General features: G+C 42.3%; 1 protein-coding gene across 1 annotated transcript in view; it reads left to right on the top strand.

Moving 5' to 3' along the window:
- The first annotated feature begins 1,240 nt into the window (after positions 1–1,240).
- MNS1 (meiosis specific nuclear structural 1) overlaps positions 1,241–23,751 on the top strand; it is a 31,291-nt gene continuing 8,780 nt past the window's right edge. The window contains exons 1-4 of the mRNA XM_079769533.1: positions 1,241–1,339; positions 2,057–2,278; positions 6,266–6,393; positions 17,161–17,263. Coding sequence (XP_079625659.1) covers positions 1,337–1,339; positions 2,057–2,278; positions 6,266–6,393; positions 17,161–17,263 — 456 coding nt within the window. The 5' untranslated portion in view covers positions 1,241–1,336. The remainder of the gene's footprint in view (positions 1,340–2,056; positions 2,279–6,265; positions 6,394–17,160; positions 17,264–23,751) is intronic.

Below are 23,751 nucleotides of genomic sequence, written 5' to 3'. Positions count from 1 at the left end.
GTAGGCCTTTATTACGGAGAAGGTTCTGGACATATTTCACAATGATTCTTCTCTTCCCAGAAGAATTCTTCTCATCCCTTGGTTTTTCACTATGAGAACCTGCTGGGATTCCTGGAGGCGAAACCCATGGAAGTGTGGGGCCTCCCTAACACTGCAGGCCCTCGGGGTTTCACTGACGCTAATCCACACTTAGCCTTTACCATTCCATCGAAATTACCACCTAATTGTGACTAGTTTATGGCTCCAGTGGCTTCTGCTCCAGGTAATCAGGTCTTGGAAGTGACTCCTTGATTTTACCTCTCTCCAGATTGCTGGGTGGTGGGCTGCCCTGTGACCTTGGTTCTATAATTCGTCCAAGAAAAAGAATTAATGTTTAGTTTATTCAGCTTTTTCTGGTAGTAAGGATGAAGACGATGACTTCCAAGCTTTTTATATTTTGGCGCTGAAACCGGAAGTCTTTTTTGTTATTGATCTTTAAGCAGAGATAGTGCTACACCAGATGGACTTTCAGTTAGACAACACAAACTAAGTCAGGTGCTTGCACCTACTACCTTAATTTTTTTTTTTGGAGATTTTATATTTGTCCAAAAATGTCGTCTCTAAAATCAATATTGGACTAATTTCTCTGACCCATTCCTGTCCTTAAGTTCTTTCACTTAAAATGGACTTTTCATTTAACCTGCTGATGAAATAAACCAGACCTACCTCCTGTGATCATCTTTGTTTTCTCTCATTGGCACCAGAACCATGTATTACACAGCAGAATAATATCCATGTGGTACATACATTTTATCCCAAAATGTATCCACAGCTTCCGTGTGTGTGTGTGTGTGTGTGTGTGTGTGTGTGTGTGTGTGTGTGTGTGTGTGTGTGTGTGTGAAGGGGGTGGGGCTGAGAAGCCACTCCCAAACCCCGGCGGGGTGGGCACTGAGGGCACAGACGTTCAGGGCGTGGGAAGTGCCTTGAGCCTCCGGGACTAGAGGGGGTTTTGTGCATTTTGTGGAAACAGTTTCCTCGGCTTGGCTCCCTAACCCACCCGAGTTTAGCAGCTGAGGGAAAGTGGAGCTCCCTCACAGACCGCCGAGGGGCTGACGGCCCCCGGCCCCCGGCCCCCGGATCTGAACTTCCCGCCGCCTTCCTTTAGGCCTGTAGGAGGAGCCCGCCTCCCAAGAACCTCACCGCTGATTGGGTCTTACTTGTCCAATGGGAGGCCGCGCCTAGGTCAGGTTGGGGCCGTTGCCGGGAAACCACGTAAACACCAGAGGGCACGGCGGGGGTTGGCGTTTGCGGTCGGGGGATTGTGGCTCCCTGAAGCCGGGGATTTTCGTCCGCCGAGATGGTGAGCGGGTGGGGCCGGTGGGGAGGCCTCGAAACTACTTGTTTATTTGTTGACTGAGCGGCAGTTTAGAGCTTGCCTGCTTCTGAAAAAGGAGTCGAAATGCCCAGCCTGAGAATTAGTGGGAAAGTGGCATTTGCGCTCAGGTGCGCGGTAGCTTCCAGCTCATTTTGCACTTTCGCCACACTGTTAGATCTGCCCGGTAAACATCTTATTCCCCATAGAAGTAGCAGTGGGTGGACTCATTAAATCTATATTAGGGACACCTGACGGGCATGAGAACAGCACTTTAGGGCCAAGCTGGGGGAGGGGACGAGGTCGAGAGGGGGGAAGGGAAGGAGGGTGAGGAGAGGAGGAATTCCCTGCACAGCAGTAAAGAGCTGGGTGTATAGAGCTCAACTGCATGTCTTTGAATCCTAGTACAGCTGATAACTGAAGGACCTTGTAAAGCTGCTTTTACTTTTGACACCTCATCTATAAAGTGGGGAATAATAGTACCTACTTCTTTGATAGATTTCTAGCACATTTACACTTTTATTATCTCTCTGAATTTAAGAAGGAAGCCAAAGGGGCCCCCCCCCCCATTTTTTTATTTTTATTACTGTTACCTGTCTTTGTATCATTTGTTCCTGGGGGTTACATAAATGTATTTTTAAAAAATTAGATTTTGCAACACCAAAATATGCATACTTTTATATATTTTTCATTTTTGTATTATAGGCTTCCAAAAAGAGAACTTTGAGCTTCAATGAAAAGCACCAGCAATTAGTAGATAGAAACTACAACAAAATGTTGCACATCAATGCTCTAAAAAGGATAGAGACTCAAATCAGGGACCAAATTGTGCGGAATCAAAATGATGAACGAGCTGATCGCAAGAGATTCCTCAGGTTATTACAGGATGAACAATTTGAGTTGGATACGGAAGAGGCCATTCAAAAGGTAAATTCTATTATTCATTCTTACATCATTTTCCCCATTCATTTTCTCCTTGGAAATGATGAAAGGTAACCACTCATACTGGAATTGAGTAGATAGACAACAGCATCAGACATAGGATGCCTCAATGTAAGTCAGCCCAGTGTATTGGTTCAGAGCTGGGGTTTTGGAGCTAGATTATATGTGTCTTTGAATCCTAGGACTCCTGTATATTAGTTGTGGAACATTGGGTGGGTTGCTTTTAATTTTTATGCCTCATTTATAAAATGGGAATAATAATAGTACCTACTTTGTATGATTGTTTTAATGATTAATGAGTTAATACATGCAAAGCCCTTGCGATATAGTGCCTGGAACAAAGTTAGCACTCAGGTGTTTTTTTCTTTTTTTATAAATATGATATCCATAATTACTAATGTCCACAGTTTTGTTCACATAAGTACAGTTCTGTTGCCTTCCATAAAATTATAAAGACAAACATTTAATACCTTTTGAACTTACTGAGATTAAACATTAAGAGGCAGAAAATGAACACTTATGTATTAAGTATGAATTTACTCGTATTTTTAAATATATTTTATTGATTTTTTACAGAGAGGAAGAGAGAGGGATAGAGAGTTAGAAACATCGATGAGAGAGAAACATCGATCAGCTGCCTCTTGCACACCCCCCACTGGGGATGTGCCCGCAACCAAGGTACATGCCCTTGACCGTAATCGAACCTGGGACCCTTGAGTCCGCAGGCCGACGCTCTATCCACTGAGCCAAACCGGTTTCGGCAATTTACTCGTATTTTTAAATATTGCCTTGAAGAATTCAGGTACAATTTATATCTCCTAAAATACAGAGATAATTTTTCAGTGGAAATTTCTAAATGTTTAAAAGGATGAGGGTGGTAGAAAAAGGGAAGCCAATAAGAAAAGAAATGAGTTCTCATAAATGTGAAAAAAGTATCCTGATCTTTCAGTGTTTTTTGAGTGCCTGTTTTATGTTCAACATTTTGTAGGACATTATGGGACGTGGCAAAAGTTTTTTTTTTTTTTTAATTAAAAGTAGTAACCATCTGTCTAAGTTCCAAATTCCAGAAACTTAGACATGATTTTTTTAACCCTGAGCAAGATCTCTGGGTTTAACTTTTTTCCTTATTCCTTTAATTCTTATTTTTCTTTAAAGATGATCCCAAATATCCTATCAACTATCTCCTGCATACTTCAGTAGGCATCTTATAAAATATTTTCTTACATAATGCCACTATCTCACCCAATAGAATTATCAATAACTTCTAGGTATCCTCTCTGATAAAATGGTAATATGCAAATTAACCATCACTCCGCTACATAAGCCACACCCACCAGCCAAGCCACGCCCACCAGCCAAACAGGGCGGGTATGCAAATTAACCCAAACCAAGATGGCTACAGCCACAGAGAGCAAGGTTTCCCAGGTAACAGAGGAAGCCAAGCTTTCCATAGCTGTTGCAGGCCTAAGCCTCCACTCAAGCTACAAAGTTTTAATTATAGAAGGTAAACAAATTCAAACAAATGGCGGCAGAATGGAGCTTGAGAGAGCAGGCCAGGGTTGCCGGCAGCAACAGGGGAAGCAAAACTTTCCGCACACCCTGACCAGGCTCACCCGCTTAAAGGCTACAAAGTTTCAATTATAGAAGGTGAATTAACTGCCACAGAGATGGCTGCCGCCCCGCCCTGGAGGGAGCAGCAGGCTTGGCTCCGCTCCAGGCTACAAAGTTTCAATTGCAGAAGGAAAATAAATCCCAGATACCAGGGCCTCTGCTTGGGTTGCCAGGGGGCTTGGCCAGCCTGCAAACCACCACAGGCCCCTCGCTCAGGCTGCCCCACGCCCCAAGGGAACCCCCACCTGATCCGGGACACCTTCAGGGCAAACCAGCTGGCCCCCACCCGTGCACCAGGCCTCTATCTTATCTAATAAAAGAGTAATATGCAGATTGACCATCACTGCAACACACAATATAGCTGCCCCCATGTGGTCAAAGATCCTGCCCCCATGTGGACACAAGATGGCCACTACAAGATGGCCAGCAGGGGAGGGCAGTTGGGAGGCACCCGGCCTGCAAGGGAGGGCAGTTGAGAGGGACCAGGCTTGCAAGGGAGGGCAGTTGGAGGTGATCAACCTTGCAGGAGAGGGCAGTTAGGGGTGACCAGGCCGGCAGAGGAGGGCAGTTGGAGGTGATCAACCCTGCAGGAGAGGGCAGTTAGGGGTGACCAGGCTGGCAGAGGAGGGAAGTTGGGGGCAAACAGGCTGGCAGGGGAGCAGTTAAGCATCAACCAGGCTGGCAGCGGAGTGGTTAGGGGGTGATCAGACTGGCAGGCAGAAGCGGTTAGGGGCAATCAGGAAGGCAGGCAGGCAAGCAGTTGGAAGCCAGCAGTCCTGGATTGTGAGAGGGATGTCCGACTGCCCGTTTAGGCCCGATCCTGGTGGGATCGGGCCTAAACGGGCAGTCGGACATCCCTCCAGGAGTCCCAGATTAGAGAGGGTACAGGCTGGGCTGAGGGACAACCCCTCGCCGTGCATGAATTTCGTGCACCGGGCTTCTAGTCATTTCATAAGCACATTTCTGTGATTATGTCAGGAATCTGCTTTTTCAGTTGGTTTGTTTTAATCAGGGTCTAAACAAGGTTCATGCAGTATATTTGGCTGTTTGTTAGATCCCTCTTAATCTAAGACAGCGCTTCCATCATCCTTAATTTTTTATTGTTGTTGGTTAATTCTCACTGGAAGATATTTTTTCTGTTGACTTTTTAAGAGAGAGTAGGAGGGAGGGAGGGAGGGAGACAGAGAGAGACATGACCTGTGGCCTCCAGCACAGGGCGGGGAGCAAACCTGCAATCCAGGTACTTGTCTTTGACTCAGAATCAAACTTGTGACCCTTTGGTGTGTGGGCTGATGCTCTAACCAGGGCTCTTTAATTTTTTTAACTTCATGTTTCTCAATTGTTATTAACTAGGCCAGTTGTTGTATATGATATCCCACATTCTGAATTTATCTGTTTACTTCCTCTTTGTTGTCTTTAATTTGTAGTCCTATCTATCCTATCTAATAAAGAGGGAATATGCTAATTGACCATCACACCCTCACAAAGATGGAGGCACCCACAGCCAATAAGGAAGGAATATGCTAATTGACTGTCATGCCCTCAAAGATGACGACGCCCACAGCCACAAGATGGTGGTGCCCAGTCCCCTCAGCCCCACTGGGACAGCAGGTACACGGCACGGCCGGGCCCGCCCCCAGGAGGGTCCGGCTGCTCCGCGTGCCTGCCTCCAGAGTCCCCCAGTCCCCTCAGCCGCCCAGCTGCCCAGGGCTGGCCCAAGGTGCAGGCAAGCCTCGGATGGTGGCTGCCCAGCCGCCCAGGGCAGCCCGAGGCTCAGGTAACCAGGGCTGGCCAAGTCTTGTGCTGCTGGCAGTGGCAGCAGCAGAGGTGTGATGGGGGCATCGCCTTCCCCTGATCACTGGGTTGCCTCCCGCCCCTGAGGGCTCCTGGACTGTGGGAGAGGGCAGGCCAGGCTGAGGGACCCTCCCTCATGCACTGGGCCTCTAGTATATATATAAAAGGCTAAGCGACCAGCTGACTGGCCAGTAGCTATGACGTGCACTGACCACCAGGGGGCAGACGCTCAACGCAGGAGCTGCCAAGCGACAGCAACTTTGCAGAGTGTCCTCTCACACTCCAGGACCCCTTGGGGGTTGTTGGACTGCCGGTTTCGGCCCGATCCCCACAGGCCAGGCTGAAGGACCCCATCTGCCAGAGGGACCCCGCTCACTCCGCATGGGCCCTTCAAACCACGGCACCGCCTCAGGTGCTGTCAGCTGGGGAGGAACTGCGGGGGTTGGCTCTGAAGGCACTGGCAGTTCTCTGTTATAAACAAGTAAATTCAACCTTCATGAAAAAAACCTGATTCTGGAAGATAAATAACTAAAGTTTTGTGCTTTGTTTTGTTTTGTTCTTATTCAGGCAGAAGAAAACAGAAGATTGAGGGAACTCCAGTTTGAACAAGAAGAAAAATTGGCTGTGGAACTGGCAAAACTAAAACACGAACGTCTGAAGGATGAAAAGATAAGGCAACAAGTAAAAGAAAACAGGTATCTTGATTTCTATAAATTTCATGAAGTTAGTCTTTCTCTGTAAACTTTTATGTAATGCTTAGTACCCGAGAGTGAAATTTACTTCTTTATATCACTGCACTTAGTTAACATTTTGCCTGGAAATACTTACTGCTTTATATCCTATATATATTCATTTGAGAAAAGAAGCTGTATTCCTAGAAGTGTTAATATTTAAGGTGGGAAAAAGAAATCAATTCCCTCTGCTTTTTCCTCTAAACGTAATTTTTAAAATGACCTATTATAAAAAAATAGACTCATGGAATCCTATTCTTAAGAGAACTTTGGGTGATACCTCATTTAATTTATACTCCTACATAAACTTCCTACAGTATTTCTGGAAAGCGGTTGGTCATTTGTGATCAACACCTCTAGTGACTGTGATAGGAACTTTCTTTTTTATTCAGTCCTAACTTTGAATAACCTTTCCCCCTTGCTGTCTCAAAATTGATTTCCCTGTAACTTTCATGTGCTTATCTCAGTTTTGCTATCTAATGGGGGGAAAATTAGTTTTTCTTGAGGACATCCTTTCATATTTATGAGTCCATTAAATGTTTTCTTCTGTAACTTAGATATCCTTCATTCCTTAATTTGTTCAACTTCTAGGTTCTCTTCTGTAAATCTAATTTAGATTATTGGTGTTTCTTAACAAAATATTGCCACCACAATTTCTTTCTTGGTATCATTGCACTTTCTCCAGGGTATTGGGTAGTACCCCTAATAGTGGGATTGTTAACCACATTGTTCTAGAATATGTTTCTTGTCTAAGATAGAGTTGCTTTTTAGGGGTATCCATGTCACCCTTTTGATTAAAACTCAGTGCTAACTAAATGCCCATGTTCTTATTTAGTTGAATATATTGGAAATGTACTTGGATAGTTGTTGCGCTTTATCTTCACTGAGAGGGTTTCTGTAGAATATGATAGGACCCATGAATGAGTTTCAGGGGTTTTGAGCCTCATTAAAATTATATGTTTGGCAAATAAATCCATATATATTTTTGTAGGGCCACAACTTTTAAATTCTCTAAGGGGTTATTAATTATTAAAAATGATTTTAAATTACTGCTAATGTCTTCATATTGTTCTAGTCTCAAACTATCTTTTTGGACCTTAATTCTTAAATCATCATAAGCTATCACTCATGGTTTTCTATTATGTGACATGTCTTATCTAATTCACTGATAAAAGATTTAAAGAGAGGAGCTTCCCACTCCTAGCAATTGTAGACTAGGTGATACAGATAAATGCTCCCGCTGAGAAGAGATTGTCTGGAGAAAGCATAACAGTGAGATCTGGAGAGGAAGGAAACCAGAATGGTGAGCTGGGAGTTTGTAACCTGCTGATTCCAAAACTATGGATGAGAGTTAAGTGAAGCAGAGTTTAACTAATAAGCAGATGGCCAGGTGTTTGACATCATTCTACAAGTTGTATGCTTCAGATTTGTGTACTTTAGTGTATGTTTTACTTCAATAATAAGAATTTAGTTAGATGTTATTTGATTGAAACAGATGAAGAGATAGTGTTTCAGGTTAGTGGAAAATATCTAGAATATAAAGCACAGAGAGAAAAAGGATAGAAAAATATACTAGAGAACTTCAAAGAGATTTGGGATATAGTGAAAAGTTCTAACAGATGTATAATTTTAGTCCTGGTAGGAGACATGAAAGAGGAAGATGCAGAACAGTATTTGGAGAGGTACTGGCCAAGGATTTCCAAAAATGATAAAAGACATAAAGCCACAGGTTAAAATGCAGTCTATTTATATAAAACCCTATTATGCAAATCGACCGAACAGCAGAGCAACCAGTGGAACAACCAGTTGCTATGATGCACACTGACCACCAGGGGGCAGATGTTCAACATAGGAGCTGCCCCCAGCCCGCAGGCCCTGACCAGCGGGGGGTAGGGGGTGGGGCCGGCAAGTGGGCAGTGCCAGGCCACCCAAGGCAGGGGCGAGCGGGGGCCACCTGATCACCCCACCAGTCACCCCACAGACCGGCCCTGATCGCCAGCCAGGCCTAGGGACCCTAACCATGCATGAATTTCGTGCACCAGCCCTCTAGTATATAATGAAAACTACACTCATATTCATCATAGTCAAACTTCTGAAATCCAACAGTAGAGAAAATAATAAAAATAACAAAAGTAGCCACACAAGAAAGATTTCAAAGGCACAACAATAAAAAGTATGATTGAATTTTCAGCAGCAACAGTAGAAACTAGGAGATAGTGTATTTAAAGAGATGAAAGAAAATAATAGCCCATCTAAAATTCTATACCTTGTGAAAATTTCTTCTGATTTAAGGCAAAAATAATTCAGTTGAGCATTCTTTCAAATAGAGTATGCTGCCTCTCAGCAATGCAGAACTGCTAAGAATGTCTTATTTTGTGCATGAGCCATGGTAAAATGTTGACTGACATGCAGAAACAGACCATTTTCCTAATGAGTATGTTCACTTGCAAACTGGAAGTCCAAGAAAATGTTTGCTGTGGTACTTAAAATGTATCCAAAGTAACCCAAAGTACTGCTTACATTTTAAAAAAAATTAAAATTTTAAACACAGAGTAAATTTTTTTAAATGATTGAAATTTATTTAGAAAATAAGTTCAAAAGTCATGAGACTCTTATTTGATTTTGAGCACATCATTTTTTTATCCAAGAAAATATTTATAAGACAATTTATTTTATCATTGTTTTTAAGTGGAGTTGGGAAACTCAATGCCCATTTTTAGAAAGCTTATATTAAGTATAGTACAATTTAATGAATAATTATAATTAATTACACAATTATCACTTATATTTAGAATAATTATTAAATTCATTCATTGTATGACATAATTAATTATACAACTTATAATTATTGCATAATTAGCAACAATATGTTTATTACATAGAAAACAAATGTGTTTATGAAAGCAAAAGCAATACCTCATACATAATTTGTATTTCACTTCAGTGAAAAACAAGCTCAAAGAAAAGATATAGTCTTCCCTTAGTAAATGTATAACCTGTTCCTTGCTGATGCCATACAGACTCATCATCAGTATGTTGATTATTAAAATTAAGTCTGTGATATAAATAAAAAATAATAATTTCAGCAGAATTGATCACAGTAACCCTGCATTGAAGGAAATACTATAAATTCTTCAGGTAGAAGAATGGAGATGAACCCAACATTAATTTCAGAATTTCAGGAAGATAAATCTAAATGAAATTTGAATGTGTAAATCACTTGTGTCTTTTGGAATTTAATATATATAAAGAGTTAAAAGTATAATAAATTATAACAAAATTGAGATAGGAAGTAAATACATGGAGTTAAAGTGGCCAAGAAAATCCTTTTTTTTTTTTTTTTTTTTTTTTTAATTTCACCTTTTAAAAGAAGGAGATGGGGCTTGAGGGGGCTGGGTGAAAAAGGTTAAGGAATTAAGCAAAAAAAACAAAACAAAACAAAAACTCAGACAAAACTATAAACATTTTTATTTTATTTTTCAATTATAGTTGATATACTAGAGGCCCAGTGCACGAATTCATGCATGGGTGGGGTCCCTCGGCCTGGCCGGTGATCGGGGCGGTTTGGGGCCATCTCACCCACTGGGGGAAGGGACTGTGGGAGGTTGTCTGGCTGCAGGAAGTTGGCTGTGGGAGCACACTGACCACCCGGCTGGCCAGGGGGAGGGACTGCAGGAGGTTGGCCAGCCGTGGGAATTTGGCTGTGGGAGCGCAGTGACCACCAGGGGGCAGCTCCTGAGTTGGGCATCTGCCCTCTGTTGGCCAGTGCATGTCATAGCGATCAGTCGACTGGTCATAACGATCGCTTAGGTTTTTATATATATAGATTATATTAGTTTCACATGTACATCATAGTGATTAGACATTTATGTAATTTATGAAGTGATCACCCTGATAAGTTTAGTACTATATTCCTTATGCTGTACTTTATATCCCCATGACTTTTTATAACTGACAATTTGTACTTCTTATTCCCTTCACCAGTTTTACCACCCACCCCAACCCTCCCCCTCCATCTGACAACCAACCAGTTTGTTCTCTGTATCTGAGTTTGTTTCTGTTTTGTTTGTTGATTTGTTTTGTAGATACCACATATAAGTGAAATCATATGGTATTAGTCTTTTTCTGACTTATTTCATTTTGTGGCTGAGTAATATATCATTGTCTATATGTACCACATGTTCTTTATCCATTCATCTATCGAGGGACACCTAGGTTGCTTCCATATCTTAATTATTATAAATAATACTGAAATGACCACAGAGGTGCATACCTCTTTTAAAACTAGTGTTTTATATTTCTTCAGATAAATACCCATCAGTGGAATTGCTGGGTCTTATGGTAGTTAAATTTTTAACTTTTTGAAGAACCTCCATATTTGTTTCCATAGTGGCTGTATTTTTTTTTTAAGGTTTTTATTGATTTTTTTTAGAGAGGAAACATCGATGTGAGAGAGATAGACACTGATTGGCTGCTTCCTGCATTCCCCCATCAGGGATCAAGCCTGCTACCTGGGCATGTGCCCTGACCAGGAATCGAACCGCCAACCCTTTGGTGCCTGGGACAACGCCAAACCAACTGAGCCACACCAACCAGGGGGGCTGCATCAATTTTTAATTCTGCCAACAGTGCACAGGGTTCCTTTTTTCCTACATCCTCACCAGTGTTGTTTGTTGATTTATTGGTGATAGCCATTCTGACAGGTGTGAGGTGATTGCATTTTGGTTTTAACTTACATTTTCCTGATGATTAGTGATGTTGAGCACTTTTGTATGTCTGTTGGCCATCTGTATGTCCTCTTCGGAGAAATGTCAATTCATGTTCTCTGCCCATTTTTAATCAAATTACTTTATATTAAGTTGTATGAGTTACATAATTATTTTGGATTTTAACTGCTTATCAGATGTATCATTGGTAAAAATCTTCTCCCATTCAGCAGGCTGCCTTTTCATGTTGTTGATGGTTCTCTTTGCTGTGCAAAACTTTTTAGTTGATGTCCCATTTGTTTATTTTTGTTTGTTTGTTTTCCTTTCCCAGGGAGACATGTCCAAAAAATATTGCTAAGAGTGATGTCAGAAACTTTACTGCTTATGTTTTAGGAGTTTTATGGCTTTGGGTCTTACATTTAAGTCTTTAATCCATTTTGAGTTTATTCTTGTATATGGTGTAAAAAGTGATCGTTTCATTTTTTTTCTTTTTGCATGTATCTGCCCAGTTTTCAGCACTATTTATTGAAGAAACTGTCTTTACCCATTGAATATTCTTGCTTCTCAGTCATAGATTAATTCACCACATAGGTGTGGGTTTATTTCCGGGCTCTCTCTATATTCCGTTCCATTGATCTAGGCATCTGTCTTTATGCTAGTACCATGCTATTTTGATTATTGTAGCCTTGTAGTATAGTTTGATTTCCAGTAGCTTGATACCTCAAATGTTGTTCCTTTCTCAATGTGATTTAGATATTTGGTGTCTTTTGCAGTTCCATATACATTTTGGATTATTTGTTCTAGTTCTATGGAAACTGCCATTGATATTTTGGTGGGGATTGCATTGAATCTGTAGATTGCTTTGGGTAGTATGGACATTTTAATGTTAATTCTTACTATCCATGAGCACAGTATGTCCTTCCATTTATTTGTGTCTTCTTTAATTTCTTTGTTCGGTATCCTATGGTTTCCCAAGCACAGGTATTTTACCTCCTTGGGTAAATTTATTTCTAGGTGGTTTATTCTTTTTTTAAAATTACGTTTTTATTGATTTTAGAAGGGAATGGGGAGAGAGAGAGAAAGATAGAAACATAATGAAAGAGAAACATCAATTGGCTGCATGCTTCTACTGAGGATCGAGCCTGCAACCCGGGCATGTGCCCTGACTGGGAATTGAACCGTGACCTCCTGGTTTATAGGTTGATGCTCAACCACTGAGCCACACCAGCCAGGCCCTCCCAATTCTTAATCACCTCACTGTGTGTTTGGGACCTGCCCTTTCCATGTCTCCACCCTTCCTACCAGTCTTGACAATGCTTCTTCTTTATATCCTTAGTTATAGGAATTCTGTTCAGCTAGTCTTCTGGTGGTTCTCAATTATGGTTGTTCTATAATTTAGCTGTAATTATGATATCATGGGAGAAGGTGAGCACAGTGTTTACTCAGCCATCTTGACTGGCAGACTCCTAAGACGATCTTCAAGATCAGAACTGGGGACTTCTCTAGGATATGAGTATTTATTTTAAAGCTACAATAATTAAGATAGTGTGACATTAGCACAGGATAAACAAATGGATCAATGGAATAGAATGGAGTACCTCTTCTCAACCAGAAAATTTAGGCCATAATGACCTAAGGCATTCATTATATGTAATGAATTAACTCCTATGGATCTAAAATAATGTCAGCTCTATACCGTCTTTGAGAAAATTAAAAACATAAATCAGTACATTTTCTGTGAGGCCTAATTCTCTTATGGAACCCCTGCTAAGGAAGGATGGGATAGAAAAATCCAAAAGCAGATCCATGCATGTATGCACACTTACTTTATGTAAAAACTGACACTGCAGAGCATTAAAGACATTTTTATAAAATGTCACTGGATCAATTGTATATCCACATGGAAGAAAATGAACTTGGTTTCTCCCTCAGAACACACGCAAGAAGCATTCACTGAAGAATTGTAGTCTAAAAGTGAGTGGTGAAATGACAGAATGTTGAGAGACTAATATAAGAAAACTAGAGGCCCGGTGCATGAAATTCATGCACTCAGGGGGGCCCTCAGCCCGGCCTGTGCCCTCTCACAGTCCGGGAGCCCTAGGGGGATGTCTAACTGATGTTAGTTGGACATCCTTAGCACTGCCATGGAGGTGGGAGAGGCTCCTGCCACCGCCACTGCACTTGCCAGCCGTGAGCCCGGCTTCTGTCTGAGCAGCACTGACCACGAGGGGGCAGCTCCTGTGTTGAGTGTCTGCCCCCTGGTGGTCATTGCGTGTCATAGCGACCGGTTGTTCTGCCAGTCGGTCAATTTGCATATTAGGGTTTTATTATATAGGATTATATAGGATATCATTGTGTCTGTGTGGTGAGCAGCATTTCTTAAAATATGACACAAAAGTCATTAACAATGAAGAAAATAATTGGTGAATTAGAATACATCTCTTCATCCAAAGAAAGCACTATGAGCGTAACCACAGACTGGAAGGAGATAATTACAATGTATATAACCAACAAGAGACTTATATCCATAATATATAAAGAATTTTTAATCAACAGTAAGAAGTAGACAATCCAGTATAAAAAAAGACAAAAATATTGAATAAGAACTCCACAGAAGATATATAAATTACAACATATTGAACAGGTCTCAGTTCCATTAGTACTAGGGAAGCATAACTTAAACCCCAGTGATGTATTAGCTACCCACAAGAGTGGCTAAAATGTAAAAGAATGACTAGACTAAAAAGTGTTACTAAGGACGGGTAGCAGTGAGAGCACTTAGGTACTGTTAATGAGTGTAAATTGTATAAATCATTGGAAAACCAGCATTATCTACTAAATTTGAATATAGTCTACCCTGTGACTTATAAATTTCACTCCTAGGTATATATTCAGTGGAAATGTGTGCACTTGTCCTTCAGGTGAAGGTCATTTATTTGCTGTTTGGAATTTGACGCTTTTTTTTTTTTTTTTTTTTTTTTTTGTAGAGGCAATTATGAATTGTGATTGGGTTTGTACTTTGGTTCACAGCCAATGTCCAACTAACAAAACAAAAACCTTGCAAGTGTATATCAGCCTCTTAGGAGAGTAAAATATATTGACTAACCTAGAAACGTAATCTTAATTTATAATATTATTTTTATGAAAGAAGAGCAATCTAGTGTTGTATACATTTGCACCCCCAGCAGTAAGGGCAAGAGGGCACACCATAACACTAGGAATATCTTTCTTCCCTTACCCCTTTGATTATCTCTTTGTAGGTTGGGGTACTTGTAAGTATTAAGAAGTACATCTAAGTGACATCTAAGGACCCTTCCAACTCAATTCTCATATCTATATATATAAAAAGCCAGCGACCGGAACACCGTAATGACCAGACCGACTGGTCACTATGACACCCACTGTGGCCAGTGAACCGGCTGATTGAGGGCAGGGCAGCCGGCCAACCCCCTTGTGGCCCTTCCCCCCACCTGACCCCACCCCAGATTGGCCGGCCAACCACCTGTGGCACTTCCCCCCAGCCAACCCTTTCCCCGATGGACCCCCACCACCCTGATCGGTCTGCGACCCCTCCCCCAAGCCAGCTCCACCCCCAATCAATTCCTCCACTCAGATCACGGGCAGGGCCAGTCGGCCAACCACCCATGGACCCTCCCCCAGGCCACTGGTCCCCAATCAGCCCCCCACGGCCTACAGCCCCTCCCCATGGCCGGCCCAACCCCAATCAGCCCCCACCACCCCAATCGGCCAGTGGCCCCTCCCTCCAGCCAGTTCTGCCCCGATCTCCCCACAGACACACACCAATCGGGTGGGGCTGGCCGGCCAACCTCTCATGGCTCCTCCCCTGGACGCTGACCTGCAATCGTCCCGCATCATTTGGAGGTGGGGCCAGCTGGCCCACTGCCCACAGCCCATCCCCATGGCCGGTCCCACCCCCAATCGGCCCCCCACCCCAATTGGGGGCAGGGCCTGCTGGCCAATCGCTCACGGCCCCTTCCCCCAGCTGGCCCAGCCCTGATCAGCCCTGATTGGGGCAGGCCAACGGCCAACCTCCCGCTGTCTCCTCCTCCCAACAGGCCCAGCCCCGATCCACCCTGATTAGGGCCGGGCTGGCTGGACCTCACCCATGCACGAATTTGTACACTGGGCCTCTAGTTCTGACTTTTTCAGAATTATGACTGGCACATTAACATAAAAAATTTTTGTATGGCATATTGTTTTCACTAAGGTTAAGAAAATTATGGATTCAAAATAGTTCAGAGATTATCTGAGGCCAGTTTCCACTTTTTAACAAGTAAGAAAAGCCCAGAGATGTGAAGCAAACTTTCCAATTGTCACTCCCTCTTCATAATCACTATAAAAAATAATTACTGTTTATAGAGTGTTTACTCTGTAACAGGTACTTTTCTAAGCTCTTTGTACACATTAATTTAATTCCCATATTATCCCTTTTACTAGTACATAGAGAAAACCAAGGAACAAAATTTTAAAAACTTGCTTAGGTTTAAACCCCTCTACTGTAGTTATTCTTTTAGTATTAGTAGCTGGACAGAAATTTTAACCAATATTGACAAAGCACCTTCTCTAAGCTAGGCGCTGGCAAAAAGCTTCTTAGTGATGATTATTGAAAATAAAGGGTTGTTTTGTGTATAAAATTAATTATAGTGTCCCATTTCACATGCATTATGATTTTTCTTTGTATGAAGGGAGAACGGTATTTTTTCAAAATCTATACTAATAAAAGGGTAATATTCTAATTAGACTGGGAGACCTTCCAGGAGACCTTCTGGATGTTCTTCTGAACAAAGCCATGGTGGTGGGGCCGAGGTAGAGGCAGTTAGGGGCCGTTGTGGGTGATCAGGCCAGGATGGGATGGCAGTTGTGGGTGATCCGGCTTTTGGGGGGGGCGTTGGGGGTGATCAGGCTGGCGGGGGTGGCAGCTGGGGGTGAGCAGGCTGGCAGGGGGGGCCAGTTGGGGGCAAGCAGGCCAGCAGTGGGGGTCAGTTGGGGGCAAACAGGCTGGCAGGGGGCAGTTGGTGAGCAGGCCGGCGGGGAGGGCAGGTGGGGGCAAGCAGGCCGGCAGGGGGGCAGTTTGGGGTGAGCAGGCCAGCAGGGGGGCAGTTGGGGGCGAGCAGGCTGGTGGGGGAGGCAGTTGGGGGTGAGCAGGCTGGCAGGGGGGCAGTTGCGGGTGATCAGACTGGCGGGGGAGGAAGTTGGGGGTGAGCAGGCCAGCAGGGGGGGCAAGTTGGGGGTGAGCAGGCCGGCAGGCAGGTGATCGGTTAGGAGCCAGCAGTCCCGGATTGTGAGAGGGATGTCCCAGATTGGAGAGGGTGCAGGCCGGGCTGAGGGACGCCCCTCCCACCCCCCATGCACGGATTTCGTGCATCGGGCCACTAGTCTATAATAATAAAAGTGTAATATGCTAATTAGATTGGATGTCCTTCCGACAAAGCCGCAGTGGGCGGGGGCTGAGTCAGAGGCGGCAAAGGCCCCCCACTCTACCCCCCTGTGGCAGCGGCAGGCGGGGGCTGGGGCCAAGGCCCTTGCACGAATTTTGTGCATTGGGCCTGTAGTATTTAAATAATACAGGCAGTCCTGTAATTACATTGGACTCGACGTATGTAGTTTCATGGTTATATCGCCATCTCCCATTTATTTATATAAAAAAAAATTCTGTCATTTTGATGTATGTACATATGTGCTTTATGTTTTTTATTATTTATTTACCACAAGTAAAGGTCAGGAATTGTTACCTTTCTTTAAAATTTTTTTTACTGTTTCACTTTATTATTGCTGTGTATGCTCCATGTGAGTGACATAGGTGCTTATGTAGGTGGGTTCTGACTTACGGCGAAAATCGCATTATGTCGCACCATAGGAACGGATCTCCGACGTAACCCGAGAACCTACTGTAATGTAAATATATTTTACACATTTAGGTAAAAATTGTTTTAAATTTCAGATATAGGTTATGTTTATGGTAATCGTCCTTAAATTTAAATTTCTTTTTATTTTTTTAAAACAGTATTGAGATCAGAGAATTGGAGAAGAAATTAAAAGCAGCTTACATGAATAAAGAAAGGGCAGCTCAGATTGCTGAAAAGGATGCTATTAAATATGAACAAATGGTAAGCATGTTTCTGTCCATTATGCTCTCTGTATTTTTAGGTTAATTAAAATAATATTTTGAAAATCGTTACATATTAGAAAGAATTTACGGTGCTAGATTTCTCAAATACTTTTTACTTTTCAGATCTTTCAAGTATAGGAAATCATGAGTTATTTAATATTGAGCCTTGTTTAATTTAATATTAGAGCCTTTCAGAGACATAAAGGATTAGATTGCTGCTTAGAATGAATGGCTCTATTCAAAAACTCCCAGCATTCTTTATGGTCTCTAACCAATTATTCTTTGACAAACCAATACAGTACAAGTTGTTAGCATAATTTACATTGTGTTATTTTTCATTTTTAAAATGTTCTAAAAAATAAACCATTTTATAATTTTAGGTAAACTTTTCTATATTATAAACAGCAATCTCGTCTTACCATGTTTCCCTCTATCCCCTTTTCTACATCCTGACATCCTGCCAAGTTCAGGACAAGAGTTACTCTTGGGCAAAGGAGTTTCAAACACACTCACCAAAAGAGAGTTCATTGAGTTAACACTCACTGAGCTCTCGCTGTCACAAAGAAAGGCTAGACACAGATGGGAAGGTCTGTTCAACATTACACAGCCTTTACATTTCTCTCCTCTCATTGCTCTATTAAGGTGTAGAGCATTTTGGTGGTAGAGTTCTCTCTCCTAGATCTCTTTCAAAAGATGTTCGGCAAGCAGGCCAAACAGGCGCATGCGGCCCACAACAAATATTTTTGCGGCCTAGCCAATATAACGGTATGTAAGAAACGTTTTAATAAAATTTTTGTAACTTAATTTTTACAATATCCTGTTATACATAATTATTAATAAGGAACTACAACATTCGCTAATGACTGATGCCTATAATTGTGTTGCATTCATTTCCCTTACGCACCTTATGCACAGATGCACCATTTCTCTCCACTAACACTAGCAGCGAATATTTTAGCAACCGATTGCCGCATTAGTCTTGGACTGACTTGTTTGGTGTGCGCAACAGGAAATATTTTGCTTTCGGAGAATAAGAAAAATAGGTTTATTTGTATTATGCATATTAATGTGTGCAGTTATTCAGTGTCTGGTAAGTTAATGTTCAAGAAAAAAATGTTAATTTTTATTAAAATGTTCTATTATTTTATGTTAACGATGACTCATTTATTTCAGCCCTTATTATTCAAGCATGTCTCTATCGAAATGAACCTACATTTCTATGAAAATGGAAGCTTTTGTTTTTTTGCGTTCCACATAAACTTAAACCTTGTTTATTTGGCCCGTGTTAGCCTTTGAGTTTGACATGCTTGTTATATAGCTTTTAAAGAGAAAGAGGTAGAGGTAAAAAGCTAGACTGAATATATTTTAGGTTAAAAGGAAAAAGGGAAAGCTGAAGAAAAATCAAGTTAGAGAATAATACATATCACAGACCATTTTTATTTAAAAAAACCTGTACATTTATGTATGTGGATTTCAATATGTGTATATACATACATATATGTATTGTATATAGCAATACACACATACTCATACACACAATTAGAGGGGTGATATTAAAATATTTAACTGGTACAGTACAATAGAGGTATCAAATAAAAATAGATGTTGCCTCGGCCAGGTGGCTTAGTTGGAGCATCATCACATACACCAAAAGGGTTTCAGGTTCAAGTCCCAGTTGGGACACATATCTGGGTTGTGGGTTCAATCCCCAGTCAGGGCACATACAGGAGGCAACCAATCAATATTTCACTCTTACATCCTTGTTTCTCTCTCCCCCTCCCTTCCTCTCTCTCTCAAATCAATAAATATATCAATATATTTTAAATTTTTAAAAAAATATATTTTATTGATTTTTTTACAGAGAGGAAGGGAGAGACATAGATAGTTAGAAACATTGATGAGAGGGAAACATCAATCAGCTGCCTCCTGCACATCCCCTACTGGGGATGTGCCCACAACCAAGGTACATGCCCTTGCCCGGAATTGAACCAGGGACCCTTCAGTCCGCAGGCCGATGCTCTATCCACTGAGCCAAACCAGTTAGGGCAAGTGAGGATATTTTTAAAACAGGACAGATGTTGACCACAGTGGTATGTGTGCATGTATGGCAGTATAGGAAACAGCTGAAGGGTTATATAGCATGCTGTAACAGTGATGATAGGAGAGGGTGAGGAGCCTTCAATTCCTAAGTCATACAGTTCTATTCCACCATTTCAAAAGTAAAGTAGATTATAAACAACTAGAGGCCTGGTGCACGAAGTTCATGCATGGCGGTGTTTGTCCCTCAGTCCAGACTGCACCCTCTCCAATCTGGGACCCCTCGAGGGATGTCCGACTGCTCATTTAGGATCAGGTAGGATCAGGCCTAAACGGGCAGACGGACATCCCTCCCACAATCCAGGACTGCTGGCTCCCAACTGCTCGCCTGCCTGCCTTCCTGATTGCCCCTAACTGCTTCTGCCTGCCAGCCTGATCACCCCGTAACCACCCCTGCCAGCCTGATTGATGCCTAACTGCTCCCCTGCCAGCCCGATTGCCCCTAACTGCCCTCTCCTGCAGGCCTGGTCACCCATAACTGCCCTCCTCTGCAGGCCTGGTCCCCCCCAACTGCTCTCCCCTGCAGGCCTGGGTCCCCCCCAACTGCCCTTCCCTGCAGTCCCAGTCGCCCTCAACTTCCCTCCTCTGCCGGCCTGGTCACCCCTAACTGCCCTCCCCTGTGCAGGCTTGATCGCCCCCAACTGCCCTCCCTTCCAGGCCTGGTTCCTCCTAACTGCCCTCCCCTGCTGGCCTGATCACCCACAATTGCCCTCCTTTGCAGGCCTGGTCCCTCCCAACTGCCCTTCCCTGCTGGCCATCTTGTGGAGGCCATCTTGTGTCCACATGGAGGCAGCCATCTTGTGTGTTGGAGTGATGGTCAATTTGCATATTAGTCTTTTATTAGATAGGATAGAGGCCTGGTGCATGGGTGGGGTTCGGCTAGTTTGCCTTGAAGGGTGCCCCAGATCAGGGTGGGGGCAGCATGAGTGAGGGGCCTATGGTGGTTTCCAGACCAGCCACGGCCCCCGGCGACCTATGCGGAGGCCCTGGTATCTGGGATTTATTTATCTTCTATAATTGAAACTGTAGCCTTGAGCGGAGGCCAGGGCTGGCCAGGCTGGGCAGGAAGCTTTGCTTCCTCCATCACCGGGGGCAACCGAAGCCTCTTGCTCTCTCCAGCTCTGTGGCTGCTGCCATTTTTGTTGGGATTTATTTTCTATAATTGAAACTTTGTAACCTTGAGAGGAAGCCAGGGCCGGCCAGGGCAGGCGGGAAGCTTGGCTTCCTCCATCGCCAGGGGAAACCCAAGCCTCCTGCTCTCTCCAGCTCCGTGGCTGCCTCCATTTTTTTTGTTGGGATTTATTTATCTTCTATAATTGAAACTTTGTAGCCTTGAGCGGAGGCCACGGCAGGCGGGAGGCTTGGCTTCCTCCATTGCTAGGGAAACCCAAGCCTCCTGCTCACTCCGTGACTGCAGCCATCTTGGTTGGGTTAATTTGCATACCCACTCCTGATTGGCTAGTGGGCGTGGCTTGAGGGCATAGCGGAGGTACAGTCAATTTGCATGTTTCTCTCTTATTAGTGTAGATGTGCTATTTGACCAGCAGTTTGCAGTTTTAATTACCTTATAATTGAGGTTAGTCAAGGCAATTGTAAACATTTTTTCTGATACATGAAACAATAGCTATTTTCTAAATAACACTGATCCATAAAAATTAAAGTCAAATACTCTTAGGACTTGACTAGGTGTCAGGATATCTAGGTGCTAGTTTTGGTTCAGTCTTTCTAAGCCTTAGTGTTTGTTTGTTTTTCTTTTTTTATTAAGGTATTATATGTGTACATATCTTACCATTGCATACCCCCACCCCACTCCCATACATGCCCTCACCCCCCAGCATTTTGCATCCATTGGTTATGCTTATATGCATGCATACAAGTCCTTCGGTTAATCTCTTATCTCCCCCACCTCTCCCTAACCTTCCCGCTGTAATTTGACTGTTTGATGCTTTACTGTCTCTGTATCTTTTTGTTCATTGGTTTATAATGTTCTTTATTATCCATAAATCAGTGAGATCATGTGGTGTTTTTCTTTCATTGACTGGCTTATTTCACTTAGCATAATGTTCTCCAATTCCATCCAGGTTGCTACAAATGGTAAGAATTCCTTCTTTTTTATGGCAGCATAGTATTCCATTGTGTAGATGTACCATAGTTTTCTGATCCAGTCATCTGCTGACGGGCACCTAGGCTGTTTCCAACTCTTAGCTATTGTAAATTGTGCTGCTATGAACATAGGGGTGCATATATCCTTTCTGATTGGTGTTTCCAGTTTCTTAGGATATATTCCTAGGAGTGGGATTACTGGGTCAAATGGGAGTTCCATTTTCAGTTTTTTGAGGAAACTCCATACTGTTCTCCACAGTGGCTGCACCAGTCTGCATTCCCACCGGCAGTGCACGAGGGTCATACAGTTCTATTCCGTCCATTGGTTATGCTTATATGCATAAAGGTTTCTCTGCATCCTCGCCAACACTTGTCGTTTGTTGATTGGTTGATGATAGCCATTCTGACAGGTGTGAGATGGTACCGCATTGTCATTTTGATTTGCATCTCTCAGATAATTAGTGACTTTGAGCATGTTTTCATGTGTCTCTTGGCCTTCCTTCTATCTTCTTTCAAAAAGATTCTATTTAGGTCCTTTGCCCATTTTTTTTTATTGGATCATTTATCTTCCTTTTATTAAATTGTATAAGTTGCCTGTAGCTGTTGGAGATTAAACCTTTATCAGTGATAACATTTGCAAATATGTTCTCCCATACAGTGGGCTTTCTTGTTGTTTTGTTCATGGTTTCTTTTGCTGGGAAAAAGCTTTTTATTTTGATGTAGTCCCATTTGTTTATTTTCTCTTTAGGTTCCATTGCCCTAGGAGCAGTATCAGTGAAGAAGTTCTTTCAGCGTATGTCTGAGATTTCTCTGCCTGTGTTTTCCTCTAATATTTTTATGGTTTCCCATCTTACGTTTAAGTCCTGTATCCATTTTGAGTTTATTTTTGTGTATGCTGTAATTTGGTGGTCTAGTTTCATTTTTTTTGCATGTATCTGTCCAATTTTCCCAACACCATTTATTGAAGAGACTTTCTTGACTCCATTGTATGTTCATGCCTCCTTTGTCAAATATTAATTGAGCATAGTGGTTTGGGTCAATATCTGGATTCTCTATTCTATTCCATTGATCTATATGTCTGTTCTTGTGCCAGTACCAGGCTGTTTTGAGAACAGTGGCTTTGTAATACAGCTTGAAATCTGGTGTTGAGATCCCTCCTACTTCGTTGTTCTTTCTCAGGATTGCTGTGGCTATTTGGGGTCTTTTTTTTTATACCAGATGAATTTTTGGAGAGTTCTTTCTACGTCTGTGAAATATGCCGTTGATATTTTAATGGGGAGTGCATTGAATCTATAGATTGCTTTAGGTAGTATGGACATTTTAATGATGTTGATTCTACCAATTCTTGAACATGGTATGTTCTTCCATCTGTTTACATCTTCCTCTCTTTTTTCAGTGTCCTGTAGTTTTCCACCTATAGGTCTTTTACCTCCTTAGTTAAGTGAGCCTGGCTAGAGGTTCATCAATCTTGTTTATCCTTTCAAAGAACCAGCTCTTGGTTTTGTTGATCTTTTTTATTGTTTCTTTGGTCTCTATGTTGTTTATATCTGCTCTGATCTTTATTATTTCCTTCCTTCTGCTTACACTGGCTTTTCTTGTTGCTCTCTAACTCTTTGAGTTGTAGGGTTAGGTAATTTATTGCCATTGTTTCTTGTTTTTTGCAGTAGGCTTGTAGAGTATGAACTTCCCTCTCAAGACTGCTTTAGCTGTGTCCCATAGATTTTGGATTGTTGTGTTTTCATTATCATTTGTTGCCATGATGTTTTTTATTTCTTCCTTGATCTCTCTGGTAACCCAGTCATTGTTTAATAGCATGCTGTTTTAGTCTTCATGTGTTTGATTTCTTTGGATTGTTTTTATTGTAGTTGATTTCTAGTTTTATGTCACAGTGATCTGAGAAGATGCTTGGTATGATTTCTATCTTCTTGAATCTGAAGAGACTTTGCCTATGTCCCAACATATGGTCTATCTTGGAAAATGACTCATGTGCACTTGAGAAGAATGTATATTCTGTGGCTTTGGGGTGAAATGTTCTGAAGATGTCAATTAATTCCATCTGGTCTAGTGAGTCATTTAGGATTGATGTTTCTTTGCTGATTTTTTGTTTAGAGGATTTGTCCAGTGGTGATAATGGGGTATTAAAGTCTCCTACTACGATTGTATTGCTGTTAATCTCTCCCTTGATAACCTCCAGGAGTTTTTTTATGTATTTGGGTGCTCCTGTATTGGGTGCGTATATGTTTACCAGAGTTATATCCTCTTGTTGTATTGATCCCTTTAGTATTA

Source organism: Cnephaeus nilssonii, assembly GCF_951640355.1.
Source record: "Cnephaeus nilssonii genome assembly, chromosome: 4".
Taxonomy (NCBI): domain Eukaryota; kingdom Metazoa; phylum Chordata; class Mammalia; order Chiroptera; family Vespertilionidae; genus Cnephaeus; species Cnephaeus nilssonii.
The sequence above is the reverse complement of the archived record's forward strand: the minus strand, read 5'-3'. Positions and strand labels throughout refer to the sequence as shown.